The sequence below is a fragment of the Misgurnus anguillicaudatus genome, chromosome 13 (assembly GCF_027580225.2).
Source record: "Misgurnus anguillicaudatus chromosome 13, ASM2758022v2, whole genome shotgun sequence".
In the NCBI taxonomy this organism is placed as follows: domain Eukaryota; kingdom Metazoa; phylum Chordata; class Actinopteri; order Cypriniformes; family Cobitidae; genus Misgurnus; species Misgurnus anguillicaudatus.
This window is the reverse complement of record NC_073349.2, coordinates 3,471,017-3,489,994: the sequence shown is the minus strand read 5'-3', so window position 1 is coordinate 3,489,994 and position 18,978 is coordinate 3,471,017. Positions and strand designations below refer to the sequence as shown.

Here is an 18,978-nt window from a genome sequence, read left to right as displayed (position 1 = left end):
TAAACACCAAGTGATGTGTCTCTCGTCCACTTGTGATCCGATCGGCGAAAACACATCTTAATACCAAGTGTAACAGCCCCTGGGATATTTTTCCAAGCGTGGATGAAAAAGGAGTGTCTAAGCTACCTTTATGGTTGCTTTTTGTGTGTGATTTTAAGCGGACATATCATGAAAATCTGACTTTTTCCATGTTTAACATAAATCTGTGTGCTTTGACGGATCACAGGCAAAGGACATTGCAAATTGTTCATTTTTTTCATTGCTTTTGCTTTGTAGCTACTGGAAGCCATGTTAACCTTGGCATGACACGGCCGGGCCACCGTACGAGTTAAAACGCGTTCCAAATGGGGGGGGGTAGAAAGTAATATTCAGTTGGTTGTCATATAGAATTTCACCGCTAGATGGGCGTAGATCCTACACAGTGGAGCTTTAAGTAACATATGTTCAAATTTCTGGCACAATAATGACAATATATCATGAGATATATTAATAATGGACATAATTAAATGTATAGTATTTAGTCCAATCACAAATATCAATCCATGTTATTAAAAAAGTATAAAGTATTTTTTTTAGAAAACACATTTTCTAAGACAAAAATAGACAACAATAAATATTTGCGACTATAAATATGTTAAAAATTTGTAAAAAAAAAAAAAAAGTATACTTGCTAAATATTTGGTTACTTTGGGGACTTCTGCCATTGTTCTGCATGAGGTATGGGCCAAGTGTGAATGTTATATTTACAAACATTGACAGTTTTTATTACAAACCCCCCCCCCCCCAAAAAAAACCCACAAACAGTATGGTTTGGTTTTATTTAAAAATATTCAATTACACCACAATTATTTATAACTATAACAATTGTAGTTACTAAAAGTTGTAGATACATTTTTTAAAAAAGAAGAACAATTCCTAAGATTTATGTAAAAACAATAAATAATTTTAACTAACTACATTGTTACCTTATATTAAAAATGAATTATACTAATTACAATACTGACCTTATATTTAAAACAGCACATTTTTTTAAAGTAATACAGCAAAAAATAAAGAAAAATAACTCCAGCTATATTTGATGTGATATGAGTGTTGCGTAGGTCCTCATTTTAAGATTCTTAATGCTTTCTCATTTTATTACAAATATAGAAAACATTTAGACAATCCCATAAACTGAAATATAATCATCATCATTCTGAGACATTCAAGCTCCAGTGCAGTGCTGTTCTTAGCAGTTTCTTCTTTAAAAATATTTCACATTGCTTTGACGTCAATGTTGGCGACTCCATGCACCTGAGTCAGCTGTCGACAGTCAAGTGAAGCGAGAAGTTTCTGTGGTCCAGACTCTGTAGGTATAAACTTCTCTGTCAGAGTCACCATGGCTAAGCTTTCTATATTACTGAAAAAGAGAAAAATAAAGAGAAAGAATTACAAAAAGATATTTCTGCAATTTCAAACCCACACACATGCACGCACGCACACACACAAACACACACACAGACACACATATATATTGATATGCATTTAATAGTAATAGTTGTGTTACCCATATGAAATCTCTCTGACGCTCTGCAGTCCCAGTCCTTCAATGTGAAACTTCACGTTCTTCAGTGTACAGGGCAGTGGGTTCTGGAAAATAATCTTAGCAATGAACTCTCTGCTAACTACAGCGTCACCTACAGGCTGAAAAGCAGAAAGACAGACACTTATAATACAAGTATCACCTGGTGATTTAGCACAATTTGTTGTTTGATAAAAGGTCCATCATATCATAAGCTTGAGCAGTTTCGTAATGTGGTCTAATCTTTTTTTTACTCTCATAATAAAAAGAGTCCCCTATACACAATACAGTTGTGTATGTATGTATGTATGTATGTATGTGAAGTCTTGAACTTACAGTTATCAGGATGTCTGGTGTGCGAAGTCTGAAACTGAACTGGGTTGCCAAAACCTGTTTAGTCTCAGTGACCCGTCCAGTGAGAGTGAGCATCAGAATTGCCTGATCCACCAGCTGATTTTTATAATCATCATACAGTAAAGTCCACTCCACACTCTCAACTATATACAATAAAAATCAAACATTGGGTTTAAAGAAACATACACATAAAAATGAACATAATATAAGTCCTATAAAACTATATAATCCACACACACACACACACACACATACACTTTTGTGAATTTGCCTACTCGTCTCCCTGACCGCCTACATCCCGCGGGCCACTTAAACGACGCCCCAGCAACCCGACTTTGCTCGGAAGGCCATGACTGGCATGCTTTTTGGACTTGGAGTTTTTGTAGCTTATCATGTCCATTTGTAAAACACATAAGCTATGATTTGGATGCTATTCATAATTATGTTAATTTGTTAACTTACATAAGCTATGATTGGGATGCTGTTGCTTATTATGTCCAATTTGTATAAGCTTTCATAGGAGTGCATTTGCTTATTATCAACAATTTGTAACTTACTTAAGTTATGATTAAGATGCTGTTATTGAGATGCTGATATGTCCAATTTGTAACTTGTATAAGCTATGATTGGAATGTTGTTACTTATTTTGTCCAATTTGGAATTTAGCCCAGCCTGAAAAATTAGAATGGCCGTATCTCAGCTTGGGAACGTCAGATGGACTCGAGCCCAGGCTCGTCAAAAAGGTCTCAGTGCAGAACATGATTTAATTCAGTTGAAATTTAGCACAATAGTTTAATTGGGTCGGACAAGCCGTACAGTGCACAGGAAACTTAGTCTGACAAGTACTTTACACATGAATATAAATCTAAGTCAGGGGTAGGCAAGTTCGGTCCTAGAAAGCCGCAGTCCTGCATATTTTAGCCTAAACACTGATAATCTAACCTGATGTCTATGATGACGATGATGATTAGCTTGTTCAGGTGTGTTTGATTAGGGCTGGAACTAAACTCTGCAGGACTGCGGCTCTGTAGGACCGAACTTGCCTACACCCGGTCTAAGTATTACTTGTCCAATCTATTGGCTGCTAGATTCTTGATCGTCCTCTCTAACACCTGTTTTTGCACTTACTGGAAAAAATGAGGAGGAGTAGGTGAACAGGCGGAAATACACTCACCGGCCACTTTATTAGGTACACCTTACTAGTACCGGGTTGGACCCCCTTTTGCATTCAGAACTGCCTTAATCCTTCGTGACACAGATTCAACAAGGTACTGGAAACATTCCACAGAGATTTTGGTCCATATTGATCACCACATCCCAAAGATGCTCCATTGGGTTGAGATCTGATGACTGTGGAGGCCATTGGAATACAGTGAACTCATTGTCATGTTCAAGAAACCAGTCTGAGATGATTTGCGCTTTATGACATGGCACGTTATCCTGCTGGAAGTAGCCATCAGAGGATGGGTACACTGTGGTCATAAAGTGATGGACATTGTCAGAAACAATAAACGATGCTCAATTGGTACTAATGGGCCCAAAGTGTACCAAGAAAATTTCCCGCACACCATTACACCACCAGCCTGAACCGTTGATACAAGGCAGGATGGATGCATGCTTTCATGTTGTTGACGCCAAATTCTGACTCTACCATCTGAATGTCGCAGCAGAAATCGAGACTCATCAGACCAGGCAACGTTTTTCCAACTTCTACTGTCCAATTTTGGTGAGCCTGTATGAATTGTAGCCTCAGTTTCCTGTTCTTAGCTGTCAGGAGTGGCACCCGGTGGGGTCTTCTGCTGTTGTAGCCCATCTGCCTCAACGTTCGACGTGTTGTGCATTCAGAGATGCTCTTCTGTATATCTCGGTTGTAACGAGTGGTTATTTGAGTTACTGTGACCTTTCTATCAGCTCAAACCAGTTTGGCCATTCTCCTTTGACCTCTAGCATCAACAAGACATTTGTGCCCAAAGAACTGCCACTCACTGGATATTTTCTCTTTTTCTGACCATTCTTTGTAAACCCTTGAGATGGTTGTGTGTGAAAATGCCAGTAGATCAGCAGTTTCTGAAATACTCAGACCAGCCCGTTTGGCACCAACAACCATGCCACGTTCAGAATCACTTAAAATACCTTTCTTCCCCAATCTGACACTCGATTGACCTTCAGCAGATCTTCTTGACCATGTCTACATGCCTAAATGCATTTAGTTGCTGCCATGTAATTGGCTGATTAGAAATTTGCATTAACACGCATTAGACAGGTGTACCTAATAAAGTTGCCGGTGAGTGTATATGCACTCCATGGGACTGAGGAAGACTATGGTGTAAATAGGCAGGAAGTGGGAGCTTATGGCACTTTCTGGACAAAACAAGAAAGAATAAGCGGTCAGGTAGCACTTTAGGTGCTCTGCAAGACTGAGGAAGACTACAGTGCAAATAGGCAGTCAGGGGCACTCACTGGACGAAATGAGGAAGAATAGGCAGTCAGTGGACACATGGGGGGACAAGTGTGTCTAACATGTATTCTTGTAAATTAGCACTTTTATCAGACTATTAATGGATTTTGCCAACAAAGCATTATTATGCCAAGATTAATTGGATTTGATGCAAGTTTATTATGAACATATAATACATTATCTCATTTTGACTTTGGTGGCGTTCAGCAGCTTTTGCATCCTCATATACACTTAGCTTGGGGGTGAGTCAGTTATGTTCATTTTTAGGTGAACTAATACTTTAAGATGGGTTACACTATGACTTAAAATATGGCAGGTGTAAGATCTCTCAACTTCATTTGGTTGAAGATCGACAGGTATCTGGTCTTTCTTCACTGTCGCTTTATGTACTCCAGTATAGTACACTACTGACACCTGACTGAAGAGAGTGACACTGCGCTGTTCTGAGCTTGTGTTTCTTATGGTGATGGACAGTTTAGCATCTGTACCCAGCTGAGGTTCTTCCTCATCCATTGTGATCTGAATGGTGACGTCCTCAGTCCCAGATGGACAGTAGACCGCTGCTTTGGTGCCATATTTACAAGCTGTTTCCACAGCAATACGTTCTTCCTCTGAACCTAAGACAGAACAGAGGCCCTGTTTACACTGTTTCGAGTCATTACTCAACGTCATTGACTAATCTCTAATCTAGATCATAACAGATCACTCTGTGTCATAAATTAACCCACATTTTAACAACACTTTTAACATTATTGTTGCACCGCCCTTCCCAGTCTGTCTCAAATGCTTTCTTATTTCTGGTCTCTTAAGATCTTTGCACACTGTAGTTCGTAATTTTGGTATGCTTTTTATTCATTATCCTACAAATTTGTCACATACAAACCTGGCACACTGTATCCAATGCATATTAATTAATCTGTTGTGGAAACATTCGCAAAACAATACTAAATGAAGTTTTCGTAACATTAGCACTATTCACTGCGAATGGATGAACAGCAACAAGATCTAAGAACCTGATCTTAATTTTTTAATGACGACAAAAGCTTCTGAAGCAGTGTGCAAATGTGATTGACACAACAGGAGGTTGTATTTATTTTTTAATATGCGAAAGTATTTCGGAGGCAATGCGCAAAGAGCTTTAGCCAATTTATAGAGGTCCGGACGTCACGTGACCCATTCTTTTTTCATACTGGCAGACAAGGACAGCCGGAAGCGAATAAGAAATGAATGGCGCCAACAGGAGTTTCATGGCACACCTTAAAGGTGTAGCAGAGGATTTTCTTGAAAAGAAACGCCTTCTCCACTTTTTAAAAAAATGCAATTGTGCAACACTCCTGATTGACAACTAGGAGGACCAATAGTCTTGATGATCCACCTGGAAAAAGAAAATCCTCTGCAATACCTTTAATTCAAGAGATATAGATATATGTACACCCAAAACTTGAAACATAACCGATCCCTGTAATGTCCTTTTAAAGGAGCAGTGAATCAAATACTCAATTTTAACTTGATAATTTGTTATTTAAGAGTTCATCATACTTAAATGAACATCCTGCAAGTTTCAGAACTGAAAACATCCTCTTTACTGAAATATAACAGTTTTTGGCACCAAGCCAGTATTACGACCGAGTGAGGAATTCAGAGAAATATGACGTCAAAGTACAATTGAAGCACCTCCCCAAAGCCAAATACAATGACCACTTTTGTAGCCCCTCAACAATCAGTAATCATGTCTTTAAAGATTGCCAAATGTGACCAAAATTACTTTTAAATATATTTTTTCTGAGAGACTTTTATTTTGACGCGGTGATCTGTTATGATAGAGGAGCCATGGAAACGCAGTTTTCGGTTGTGGAACAACCGTCTCTGGGAAGAACACAGACAACAGAGGATAATGGAGGCTCAGAACATAACATTAGGAATGCGTAGTTAAAGTTCGTTTTTGAAGAAGTTCCAGCTGGCGTGGGGAGAGTTTGTTTACTTTGTGTACCGCAGATTCATTTGTAAAGAAGTTGATGCTGGATTTGCAGAGAGACTGTGATTAAAAGCCCCACTAATAACGTTATTGGATCTGACAAAAATGACACAGCAGTATAACGTTACACAGTAAGTAAAACATTTAACTTTATTTAAGTTGCTGCGTTTCACTATTGCTTTGTTAAAAGAGATTGCTTGATATGTCCTGTTGTAACATCCGTGTCTAAACACGTATGTTTGACTGTTTTAATTTACTTAAAACATTAAACTATTAATAAAGGTACAACACTTAAAGGGACACAAGGCAGCATTTTTATGTTAATAAATCATCTTCGTTAGTCGGTATATGGTTAAATGACTCATTACCGGACGAATGAAGTCTCTCTCGCCCGCCCCTACCGTCTGTAGGAAGAATACCCCACTTGCAACTTCGCTGTATCCTACCCGGTGTCCTTCAGTCTCGCAAAGTCTCAGATATCGCAAAAGCAGTATCACTTTACAGCAAACACCACAGAGGCAGGCGAGCTAAACACGGCTAGCGATTGTTGCAAATGGCAGAGCCGGGGAAGAAGCATCGAAAACCCTTGACGGAAGGGAAACATAACTGGATTAGAAATAAGCTGATAAACTTGGTTCCGAGGGGGGAGGGACAACAGTTCGTTTTTACGACAGTGTGTTTGAAAGCATTTACTTTCAGACACTAGGGGGAGCTCGTAGAGAAATATTATGCAGACTTGCCTGGTTTCCCTTTACAATACGACTGTAATATAACAATAGAAATATACAAAGTTAGTGATAAGGAAGGACTTATTTAGATTTAGATTCTGGTGCCCGCTTACTGTGTTGTATACGGTAATTTTAGGCAAGTTGCATTTGAACGGTCCAACACTCACAAGCACAATAGAAATATACAAAGTTATTGATAAGGACTTATCAGCCACAGTTTAGATTCTGATGCGCGCTTACTGTGTTTTATACGGTAATTTAGTCACGTCAAGTTTAAAGTTTTGTTTCTACTTTACTATACGTATTGTCATTTATGTGTATCATCTTTAGTACCCAGAATCTTTTGTGGCTCAAACATATATGTGTTCGGCTGCTATTTTTTCACATTAATGTTTTTAAAACATTTCCCCACATGTAATGATGAGGAATGAAGCTGTCCAATCATAGCGGTGGGCGTTTATGTCCAGGTCTTCGATGCGGCCCGCCCCTTCAAACAAAGCTTTTCTCCAGAGAGCCACTACTCCATGTTACAAAATAGCCTATTACTTATTGCTTTTGATGTTTTTAAATGTAAAAACCACGCAAACATCATAAGTAGACATCAGACAACAGTATAAAACAATAAAATCGACAAATTCACCGCCCCTTTAATGTGTATCCACTGATTTTTTTCATGTTTTATACTCTTTTTAAAAAAGGGTGCAATTTAGGCTGCGTGACATCAACTGCAGGATCTCTATGGACGGCCATTATGCAAATGTGTTACATGTCCACATCGACAAGTTACTGAAGTTACGGATCGAAATGTAATTTCTGTTCAAGTCGATTACTCTCGCTTTAGCGTGAACTTTGGGATTTGTAACTTTGCAGATTGCTTACATGCACCAACAAACACCTTCACACTAAAGGGAAGATTAAATCAGGTTGGTGCTCTTTAATACGGTATTTATTTGACATTGTTTATTATTTCAAACTGAACTGCATATTTTGTTTTTATGTACACGTGTTTTTGTTTTTACCTTCTGGATATTTGTAGAGGTGTGTGATGTCATCACGGTCATCAGAGCCGACAGCTTTAGTGCTGATATAGTGACCTACCGCATTCTTCATAACCTGAACCTGACTAAACATCCCATCAGCTTCCCTCTGCCAGAAGACTTTATCACTGTTTACCTATAACGAAAAGAGCAAAAAAAAATTTAACCATTGAGATACTACAGATTCAACTAATTTATTTTATTTGTAAAACTATTCACCTGCTGTAGAAGCAAACACCAACTACAAATCAGATGGACTAATAAAGATATTGAAAGATACCTCTGCAAAAACAAACGCTGTGTCATGCTTGAGGAAAACTTGTCCATTTCGTACAGCTGTGATAGGTGCGGGACCGCAGCGAAATACACCCTGACTGGTCTCTTGAGGAGTGGCATCCACTGCTTGCCATCCACCCATACCTGCAGGTAAATCCGGACGAGCCATCCAACAGTCGTTCCATACATGAAAGTTCCTTCAGAGATGCGACAGGGATTAAGGAGGAAACATTTGAGATTTATTGTTTTTACTTATATATAACTAAGACAAATAACACACTTTTACAAGTAAATGCTTTATCCCGTGAAATTTGAGCCTACCAGACTGAATCCTGATTAAAATCCTCAATTAGCTCAAAGTTCTCATCTAAATAAACATCTGTGGTCAAGGAAACATCGGTGTCATGAGCCGAGTTGAAGTTCGTTACACAACGGGCAGGAATTCCTAGACACCTCAGCACTGATGAAGTTAAAAAAGAGAAGGTTTAACATAAAGCCTAAATCACATCACATATCTCTGATCTGAACTAACTGTATGTAGTAACGGATGTATTTGCTGGATAAAAACTGCATCACTGTTATAGGAAGACCGGGAACACTGTCCCAGGCCCATTGACAAAATCCACCAGGGTTTTTAAACTTTATCATGATAAGGACCCCTATAGATGACCCTTTTGTTACAAGCCTCTTTCTAATATATAAAGACAGCTATAAGAGTAATCCCTACTGAAAAATCAAGCTAAAACCAAGCTGGGGACCAGCTAAATCCAGCTCACCAGCTTATGCTGGTCTTAGCTGGATTTTTCAGTAGGGATCCCAGCATGCATTATTGCATTTAAAAGTAGTCTAATAGCCAAACACAGGCCAGATGTCTAGGCTAAAACAAGGCAAAATTAAACCTTGTAATCCCGGCTGACTTCAGTGGATAAAACGACATATAACCAAATTTAAGTTTACTTTGCCTAGAAATTATTCATTATCATTTGAGTAAATGAGACCCGTTCTGACTGTGTTTTAGATTGACTGTGTTATATATACTCGAACCTGTGGTGGTGACTCCAGAAAAGACCCAACACTGTCCATATTTCACCGGTGTTCCTCCGTTTTCATAGTACTGTCTCAGGATATCACTGCTGCCGGTCCAGACTGTAGGTGACGTCCCATCATCATACTTACCGGACCAATTACCTTCTAACACACCATTGTCATCGGGTGAGTTAATCTAACATCAGAAAACATAACATGGTTTCACTACACTCATATCACTATAAACAATGGCATTAGACCCATAAAAGATGGGTTAAAAGATTAGGCTCTATAAAGCCTGTGCTGTTTTGTGTATCCTTAACACGTAACTGTACCTCATAATAAGCTGCTTACACTAACGACCCTTGACCTACAGTCTTCTTTACTGTGTCATTAAGCGTTCAACTTTAAGTCTAGTCAAAATAAAAAACAGTAACAATTTAGGTGGACTGCACAAAACAAAAAGAAGATTTATTATATCACTCATTTGTAAAAGAAGAGTTTAGTCTTACCATTGCAGAGATGAGTCTGACCACACTGACAGGATCTCCCCAACCTGATGCACGCGCACAACTTCTCTCCAGCAAAAATAAACACGCCGACAGAACATCCTTATCAAACTAATACACAGAGAAAAACCTGATTTATTAACTTTGTCAATGTCAAGTTCAAATGGTTTGAAGTTTTTAGATTGTAGGAGATTGAAGAAGACAAGGTAAGCATAGGGGGCTTGTACACTAAGGCGTTTAAGCAGACGGATGTTTTCAGTTGTGTCAATGGAAGCATCGTGCTTTTCAAAAACCCCAGAAGCTGGTGGGTTTTTTTGCGCCGAGCGCACCCAGAGTTCAATTTTTTTAACTTTGGGTGAAATGCCCACCAAAAAGTCACTTTTCACTCTGTCATCCAATCACAGTGGAAGAGGGGTGGGACAAATATCACAACAACCAAACCGCTCATCCTTCAACGACTAATAAACAAAGCAGAAGTATCATAGCCAAACCAAAGCACTTAGCTGAAAAAAAACCTGACAAGCACCTACAGTTGGCGTCCGTCTGGCGTATTCAACCCGGGTGTGCCTCATAAGCCTTGAAAAGTGAAGCCTCTGGCTCTTTGATCGCCCCCTGGTGGCTGGCTGCAGTACAAGTCATAACCCCGCCCTCTCCATTCAAATGAATGGGACTATTCTCTAAATAAAAAAAATATTTACACTTCCAATAAAAGTTTTCGAAAGATGGTTGTTGTCCTTTCAAGTAGTTGTTATCACGCTGATATATGTTCAAGGGTTCATTTTTTAAAAAGTTCATTTTAGCTTGTAATTTGATGCTATAGAAACGGGGCGTGTCGTTATGAATGGAGTGGTTGAATTGTCCACGCGAGCATTTGGGCGGAAGTTTGATACCGCGGCTCCGCCTCTGGCTCCACGGACGATTCCTTCTGCGCATGCCTCGGCTCCAAACTGACGTTTTTACGTAACATGGCGCCGATCGTGGTCGGACATTTTTGGCTTCAATTTATTACAATGGTGGGAGGCGACGTCGCGTCGTCCATCTTTTTTTACAGTCTATGATTCAACCTCATTGAAATGCTTTGGTGCACGCACCCCCTTAGCCTCTCCAAACATTTCAAATTAGCAGAACAATTGAAATGATAAAATTAACTCTTGTTTTAATCCAGTTTTGTATGAGTAACATTTTAACCAAAATATTTCACCCAAATCACTGAAGGACCTCAAAAAAATGTAAGGTAAGTTCCTCTGACCTGTCCAAAATTCCACGGTCTGTCTCCAATCTGGTTCTCAGTTCCATAATAGATTAGTCCCGTGTCATTTAAAACATACTCTTTCTTCTCTTCCTCATCATCCATGTACACAGAGTCATCTAGGAGAAATAGTGCATTTATAAAGAAACATGATTTACATTAATTTAGTTTGTCTTGCCCCTTGCTTGTACCTTCACACCAGGGATTGAACAGCATGTAGATGTCACTGTCAGAAGAATAAGATGACTTAGCCTCGCCTGTCAAGCTCTGTGTTATAACACTGAGCTTGTATTGGCCAATAGCAGCCGTTGGCATGGACATGACAGACAATTTGATATTTCTGTCTTTTTCTTCAACGATTTTGGCCTCCCAGCAGTTATTACTCAGACTCTCAACCAAATACACAATCACAAGTGTGCCTTTTGATACATCTGGGATATTACCTAAAAGACACACACACACACACACATATTTATATATACATACAAAGATACTGTATGCATATGAATGATGCAAAATACTGCACATTAGGTATAGACTACAGAAATGCTATAATATACAATAGAATTAATTTGATCAAGAGATTGATTGCTCCACAACCCAATATGACAATCTTGCCTTACAGCAGTGATCCTCAATCCAAGATTGGAGTTCCCAAAGACTGCACAATTTGTATGTAACTCTTCTAAATCTTATCAGGTCAGGATTGAAGACCACAAGACCTGCATTGGATCTGTCCAATAAGGGGAGACATCCAAAATGTGCAGTGGTTTCGAGACAGCCTAAGAATCACTGCTTTACAAATTGGCTCGCCTCGTCTGTTAACACACTCTTATTGCATAACACAAGTTTACAATAGACTTGATGTTGCTCCAGGGACCTATAATGTTAACAGAAATAAACTGACCTAGTCTCAGCTCTAAGTGAAGTTTATCTGTCTTTGGGTTGAAAGGTCGTGAGAGCGCAATCATCATCTGAAAAGTTTGGCCCCTGCGGATGATGAGGTGTTCACTGTTATAGCGATCTGTGTGATGTTCCAACCGGTTCTGTTCGGTCTTAGATTTAAGAAGGTCTATTGAACGTACCTCCAATAAACCTGAGAAAAAAGAAAGACATTCATCTGTTCTAGACCTTGCTTTTACATTCAATGAGGTGTAACCAGCATTGGGCTACCTTTCGTCTCGTTGTTTTCTTTAGGTCCATCAGGAGGGGGTTTTATAATAACAGGTTCTGTGACATCATTAGGTTTTTTACGGCAGCAGCAGCGGAGGCAGCACTGGCGGATCCAGTCGTTACAAGTCCACTTCTTCTTCTCTGGCTCCACCTTCTTCGGTTCCTCCAACACAAGAGTGCCAGATGGAAATCGGCCAATGGCGGAGGGGTTTCTGATTGATATTGTTTCTAGGTGCATTCTGTGAAACAGAATTTTCAGATAGCTTTAAGCCATGAAGCAACCCAAGCACCTAGAGGAAGAATCCTTACAACATTTCATTTACTTTAAAACCTGTGAATCTACAAAAGTGTATTTTAATGGCCGTGTTTACACCTGGTATTAAGATGTGTTTTGGTCGATCAGATTACCAGTGAATGACATTAAATACAGGTGTAGACAGAATGTAAAACGTTTTAAGCTTGTACACTTTCAACAACATTCAGAGGTAAATGAAAATGCATTAGACCGGATAGCTTTTGTGTTGTAGATGACAAATGACCTCATGCCTGCTCTCCACCTATTAACCTAATGTGTGATGCACTGAGCACAATATTTTACATCATTCCTGACCAGTGTTGGGAAAAGTTGCTTTTAAAAGTAATGCATTACAATATTAAGTTACTCCCCAAAAAAAGTAACTAATTGCGTTACTTTTAAGCAGTAGCGGACGATGACTTACTTTTTCGAGGGCGCACGTCATGTGTGTGGTTTGTATTTTCAAAATATGTATTCTGCGCGTCGAGTGAACCTGTGTGCATCACGTGTCTTGTCAAAATAAGTGCCTGATACAGACGCATCTAAAGGATTTATGATAAAAGAGACAATCGCGTTTAGTTTAGTGTTAAGGGAGTGGCTTGCGTGGATTTTGTGAACGTGAGCGTCTTCTTTATCATAAACGATTTTGACGCACTTATTTTGACAAAACACGTGATGCACAATGGTTCACATGATGCAACAAACACATATTTTGAAAACACGAGCAACACACATGACACTCCAAACACATATTTGGAATTTGCGCCCCCCTGAAGAGCAGTCACGAACCGCCACTGCTTTTAAGTTACTTTTGCGTTACTTTTTCTTACTTGGCTTACTTGCAGGTGTTTTTATGACTTAGAAGTTTTGCATTCAAAAATTGCATATTTCCATCGCAAAAATGTCAAGCTCTGGCCTGCCATCTCCATTTCTGACTCTGCGCGCACAGTACATTATTATTTTTTTAATATAATTAAAGGTATAGCGGAAGATTTCCATTTTCCGGGTGGATCATCAAGACTTTTGGTCATCCCAGATGTCAATCATTCTGATGTTGACGTATAACCGTCATACGTGCTCGCCTCTAGGTTCACTTGCTGCACATGTGCACTTTCACGTGTATGTGTGTTGTGCTACGGTTTCAACCATTTATTGAAGCTCGCGTTTTTTTTTTCAAAATGTCTGAGGGTCGCAAGAGATAAAGTGTCTACGAATTGTATGACAAGAAGAGAAAGGACTATGAAGAAAGAAACAAGACCAGAGTGTTTATTATTTCACACGCTGGCGTGAGCTAAAAGGACAGGTTGGGCTTCCCATGCGAAGTTTCTACTGGAAAGTTACATTTTGTCATGCTATTTGGAGAAATCCATTTAAAATCACTGCTAGTAAAAGTTGATGTAAGCTATGATTAGCGATGCTAGACCTGGCACAAGTCACGAACCGCTCAGACACGGTAAACATGCCGACAGAAACTTGTAAAAAGAGCGAAGAGAAGAACTAGGCTCTTGCATGCTCTCTCTCTGTCTCGTGCACGCGTTTAACAGGCGTTCCCTCTCGGGAGGGGTGGTTCTTTTAAATAATTCGGGAAAATCTTCCGCTATACCTTTAATTAAACTGAAAAGTAACTCGCATTACTTAAAAAAGTAACTAAAATATTAAAAATACATTTTCAAAGTAATGTGTTACTTTACTCGTTACTTAAGAATATTACGTAATGCATGTTACTTGTAATGCGTTACCCCAAGACTGTTCCTGACTTCGCACACCCACAGTGTTCAGCGCAGTCTTTAGGCTGTCAATGATAAAACTAAAGTAGCTGCCTCTTTTATCTTTGTTTCATTTTGCGAGCATGTAAATTTGCGCCATCTTATTTCATCAATTGCTTTGAAATATCAGAGAAAACTCTTACATATACAAGTACTTTACTTACAACACAAGCAGCGGACTCTGACATAATATTAGTGCGCATCAATTTCAACCCATAATTTCTCACACTCATTTTTTACGACTCATAGACCATCTCCTCAGTAATGAGGACAGAAGCGGTCAAAAATGGACCAAAGAGATGGATTTAAACATCAGATGTGAACGGACATGTGTCTCTCTCATCCACTTGTGATCCGATTGACCAAAACACATCTTAAAGGTCACTTTCTTTCTGATCCCTTTTTTAGACTTTAGTTAGTTGCTATAATAGCATAAATAATACCTGTAAAATGAAAAAGCTCATAGATCACTGCCATGCGATATATTTTCTTTAGCAGAATTCCCCTTTCAAAGTCTACAGCAAACGGCCGGTTTGGACTACAGCCCTCTACTTCCTGCTTTAATGATGTCACTAGAACAGTTTTTTGACTAAACTCCGCCCACAGTAATACGTCAGTCGCCAGCTAAGCTAACGACAAGCTAAGCTGCTATCGAATCACAACACACTAAACAAACTACACAATCAGAACTCGATACGTATTTCTGAAGGAGGGACTTCATAGAACAAGGAAGACATCAGCACGTTTGGAGGACAGTGAAAGCAGCGCTATACAGATAAGTAAATTGTGTGAAAAATACAATTTTTTTACACATGAAAGATGAACACATGTTATATTGCACACTGTAAACACAATCAAAGCTTGAAAAACACAGAAAGAACGGGAGCTTTAAGACTAGGTATAAACAGGGTCTTCGATCAATAGGCCGGGAGTAGGCGATCTTTTGTGGCTGCTCGAACTCATTGACCCACATGAGCATCTACAGCAATCCGGTCGAATGCGTTTTCGACTACCTTTGAATGTGTAAGACAGGATTGTTTTCATTCTTTGAATACTAGCATGTCTAGGATTGGTCAATATTATGATCACTCCCCTCAGCAGATGATGAATGAAAATCTAGCGGGTGTTCTTGTAGGTATGCAGCAGCACTCTTAAAATAAAAGTGCTTAGAAGGTTCTTCAAAGCGATGTCATAAGATGTCTTATCTTTTAAAACCTTTTTTTCACCACAAAAAATCTTTTGTGAAACAGAAAAGTTCTTCAGATGTTCTTTATGGGTCCTTTGAGCCCAAAATGGTTCTTCTATGACATTGTAAATCACCTTTATTTTTAAGAGTGTTTGTCAGTAATATTTCAGTTGTGACTCATATCAATAATTATTAAATCACAGCACTATTGCTCTCATGCATGATCTTAACTTATCTGACAGATACTGATTTTTTTTCCTAGTCTATAAGGCTGTGCTCACACAGATACAAACATGGGTTTTGAATTTATTACTTAAATCTGCTGTCTATAGATGGTTTCATCACACGCACGTGCTGTGACGTTGGACGTGTTAGGTCCGAACTTTATTTCCGGTTTCTGTTTGTTTAATGGACTGACTAGTTGCTGAAACTGAACTCTTAAACAAATACCTCGTTGAAAAAAAATAATGTTTTGGTTTCCTATGTAATCTATGTGTTGTTTATTTTGTTTGTTATATAAATAAACTACTTTAAACAGATTTTGTGTTATTTCGTCTTAGCGTAGTTCACCGGAAGTTATGTGTTTTCCACGAAAGCCATTTGTTAATGTTGTTACTGCTGAAACCGTCTATAGTTTTAATAGGATTTTTTTGCAATATGTTTGCTAGTTGAGGATTTTATTTCAATACCATTTTATACTGCGGATGATGTGTTGATTTGCATGGAGGATGATCTGGACTGATGAGTGGGATGTTAGGACACTGTACTTTTACTTTAACTCAATGAAGCTGTGGTGTCTACAACCAACATCTGCATTTACTCATTACACTTTAAAGGTCTGATGGTTTCACAAAGAACCTTTAACATCCACCAGAATAAGCATACATTTGTATAAATATAAAAAGTAATAAAGTTAAAATAAGTTTGTTTTAGATTATAAGAAGGTCCGAGATTCCTTTGGCATCTACAGTGAAGAACACTGAGCGTGTTGCTGCATTAGATGACCAAATCATGAAATTAAGCTACATTTTTAAAAATACAGAACACAGACACCTTTCAAACATAACATTAAACTAAAAGAGGTTCGTTAGGTTGTTAATTATAAATAGATATACTGTTAATAACAAAATAGATTTTGAGGTATCAAGTATCTAATGTAAGATTTTGACATGTTGTACTTAAGTGTATAAACCATTCATGAACACTGTTTCAAACTTATTTCTGAACAAATAGATCTTACAAACCTTTAAGTGCAAACCTGTTTTCAAGAATAGATTAAAACAAAATCATCATTGTATCCAGTATGAACAAAGCCTAATCTCGGCTATTCATTTTATTTACTGCTCTTCAAAGTGTTAAAATAGTCATGCAGTCTCATTTACTAAAGGAATTTATTTATCAGCCTGATTACAAGTGTTGGCACCCTTGGTAAATATGAGCAAAGAAAGCTATAAATCTACAATGTATCTTCTTTTAAGCTGTAATGTTAAAAAAAATCACAAAAATATGATGTTTTATTAAAATAAAACAATTGAAAGTGTGGGGGGTTACATTATGAAATTTTTGGCACCCCTTTATTTAATCCTCTTTGCCACCTCCATTAGCAAGGATAACAGCTCAGTCTTGTATTATAATGTCTGATGAAGTTGAAGTGATCTTAGATTATTTCTCCAGACCCTTCATATGTTGCTGCTCTCTCCTTTTCAATCATTTTCTGTGTGGTTCAGGTCTGGGAACTGGGATGGCTGTGGCAGGACCTTGATTTTGAGCAGTGACCCATTTATTGTTGGGCTAGGGTAACCAATGTCTTATTTAACCACAACCCATTATAAGATTTCTAGCAAAGCAGTTCAGGTTTTGAGCTTTCTGTCTGTTGGTAGTTGATAAATTGCTCATATTTACTAAGGGTGCCAACACTTTTGGTCATGATTGTATATGTAACAGAGAAATATCGGATGAGTTTCCAAACATTTACTATACAAAATATTTCTTTATACTTTCTGTCATCTTACAAACATTTATCAGAGTAATTCCCATATGTCATCGTAATTGTAATACAGTAGTACAGTACAGTGATCTTTTGTTAAAAACAAGTTACAGAGCTTAATTTGTTGGTTTATAACTTTAAAATGTGTGTATTAAAGCAAAAGTTTCAAAGAAATCTTTTTATATTATTTTAGAGGTGAGATTTGTTGATAAGACAGAGTTTCTTACTTACTTTCGGTTCTTGTTTGCGAATATCTCAGCCCTGTTTCTGGTCTGTCTGTACTCTGTGGTTATCACGTTTCCATACGAATAACTGCTGACTGTTTAGTGCGACTCACTCAAGATTTATTTCAGAACTAAAGCAAGAATCTAGCTTGTACTGTACTATAGTATGTGTAGGGTAGGGCTGAGGAAGAAAATGTGTCATTTAACATGTTATCTTGTTAAACCTGTTCTCAACAACACAAGTGTGGCAGCCCATGCTTCTAACTAACTAACCAACTAACTTATTAACTAATCAGATGACTCAATAACCCTCAGCCACACAGTGATACAATAAAAAAACTTAAAATGCCATGAATACTATGATTAAATCCTTATCGAGGACCATCATACTGTAGCCCCTATGTCTATGTGTCCATATGCCTGATGAAAACAACTTATTTATTTTACTTATTGACTTAATGTTTAGTTCAGTTTCATAACCTCAAAAAAATTTAATCTTAATAATGTGAATTATATAATTTTTGTAAACAAAATCATCTAAATAAGGAATACGATGTAGCCTATACAACCACATTGGTATTGAATGTGTAAAGGAAAATGTTCTTGATGCTTGAACTGCTTGAGGTTTTTTATTTAGTAACTCAAAATGGCATTAAAGTTCAAAAGCAAAAGTTGCACCAACACAAATTTATTTCAAGAATTTGACAAGTGTATTTAAATATTTATTTCAGTGTTTTTGGTCAGTGACTTGAGAATAACCCTATAATGAGGATGTAAGAAAAAATAACAAAATTAACATTTTACAATAAGGTTCCATAACATACAGTAAACAATTTACAGCATTACAACATTCAACAATCTTTCCTAATGTAAAGTATTTGTTATCATTAGTTTATGTATCGTGAACTAACAAAAACAATGGTTTAGTTTATGTTGCTAATTGTAAAGTGTTATCAAAAACATAATACAAAAATAATAAATAGAAACAGACCAACAGCTAGAAAAACATCACAATGACCACCAACTTGATTAGATGATAGTTACAACAATGACATTTTTCAAACACACCCATCACAGACTCACACATGCCTTGTGAATGCATCTACTCTAATACTGTAGTCTGCATTTGGTGGTAATGAGGGATTAACAGGGAAGGGCACATCAATCTCAGAAC

At 37.9% G+C, this 18,978-nt stretch overlaps 1 protein-coding gene across 1 annotated transcript; it reads right to left on the bottom strand.

The window, feature by feature from the left end:
* Nucleotides 1-901: 901 nt before the first annotated feature.
* On the bottom strand, nt 902-17,975 carry tgm1 (transglutaminase 1, K polypeptide). Its single transcript, XM_073874851.1, has 14 exons — nt 17,812-17,975; nt 12,347-12,585; nt 12,081-12,269; nt 11,365-11,616; nt 11,174-11,292; nt 9,928-10,035; nt 9,434-9,611; nt 8,711-8,849; nt 8,394-8,586; nt 8,096-8,249; nt 4,708-4,990; nt 1,898-2,060; nt 1,547-1,683; nt 902-1,399 (listed from the first exon to the last, which is right to left on the bottom strand). The coding sequence occupies exons 2-14, from the start codon at nt 12,582-12,584 to the stop codon at nt 1,255-1,257; spliced, it is 2,298 nt and encodes a 765-aa protein (XP_073730952.1). The 5' UTR covers nt 12,585; nt 17,812-17,975; the 3' UTR covers nt 902-1,254.
* Between the last annotated feature and the right edge of the window lie 1,003 nt (nt 17,976-18,978).

Excerpts from the sequence above, each read along its gene's own strand:
- tgm1 (XM_073874851.1), bottom strand. The coding sequence starts at position 12,584 with ATGCACCTAGAAACAATATCAATCAGAAACCCCTCCGCCATTGGCCGA. Across the intron at positions 9,612-9,927 it reads TCAGACTCATCTCTGCAATG|ATTAACTCACCCGATGACAA; the intron begins GTAAGACTAAAC and ends TTCTGATGTTAG. Across the intron at positions 4,991-8,095 it reads CCTCTACAAATATCCAGAAG|GTTCAGAGGAAGAACGTATT; the intron begins GTAAAAACAAAA and ends GTTCTGTCTTAG.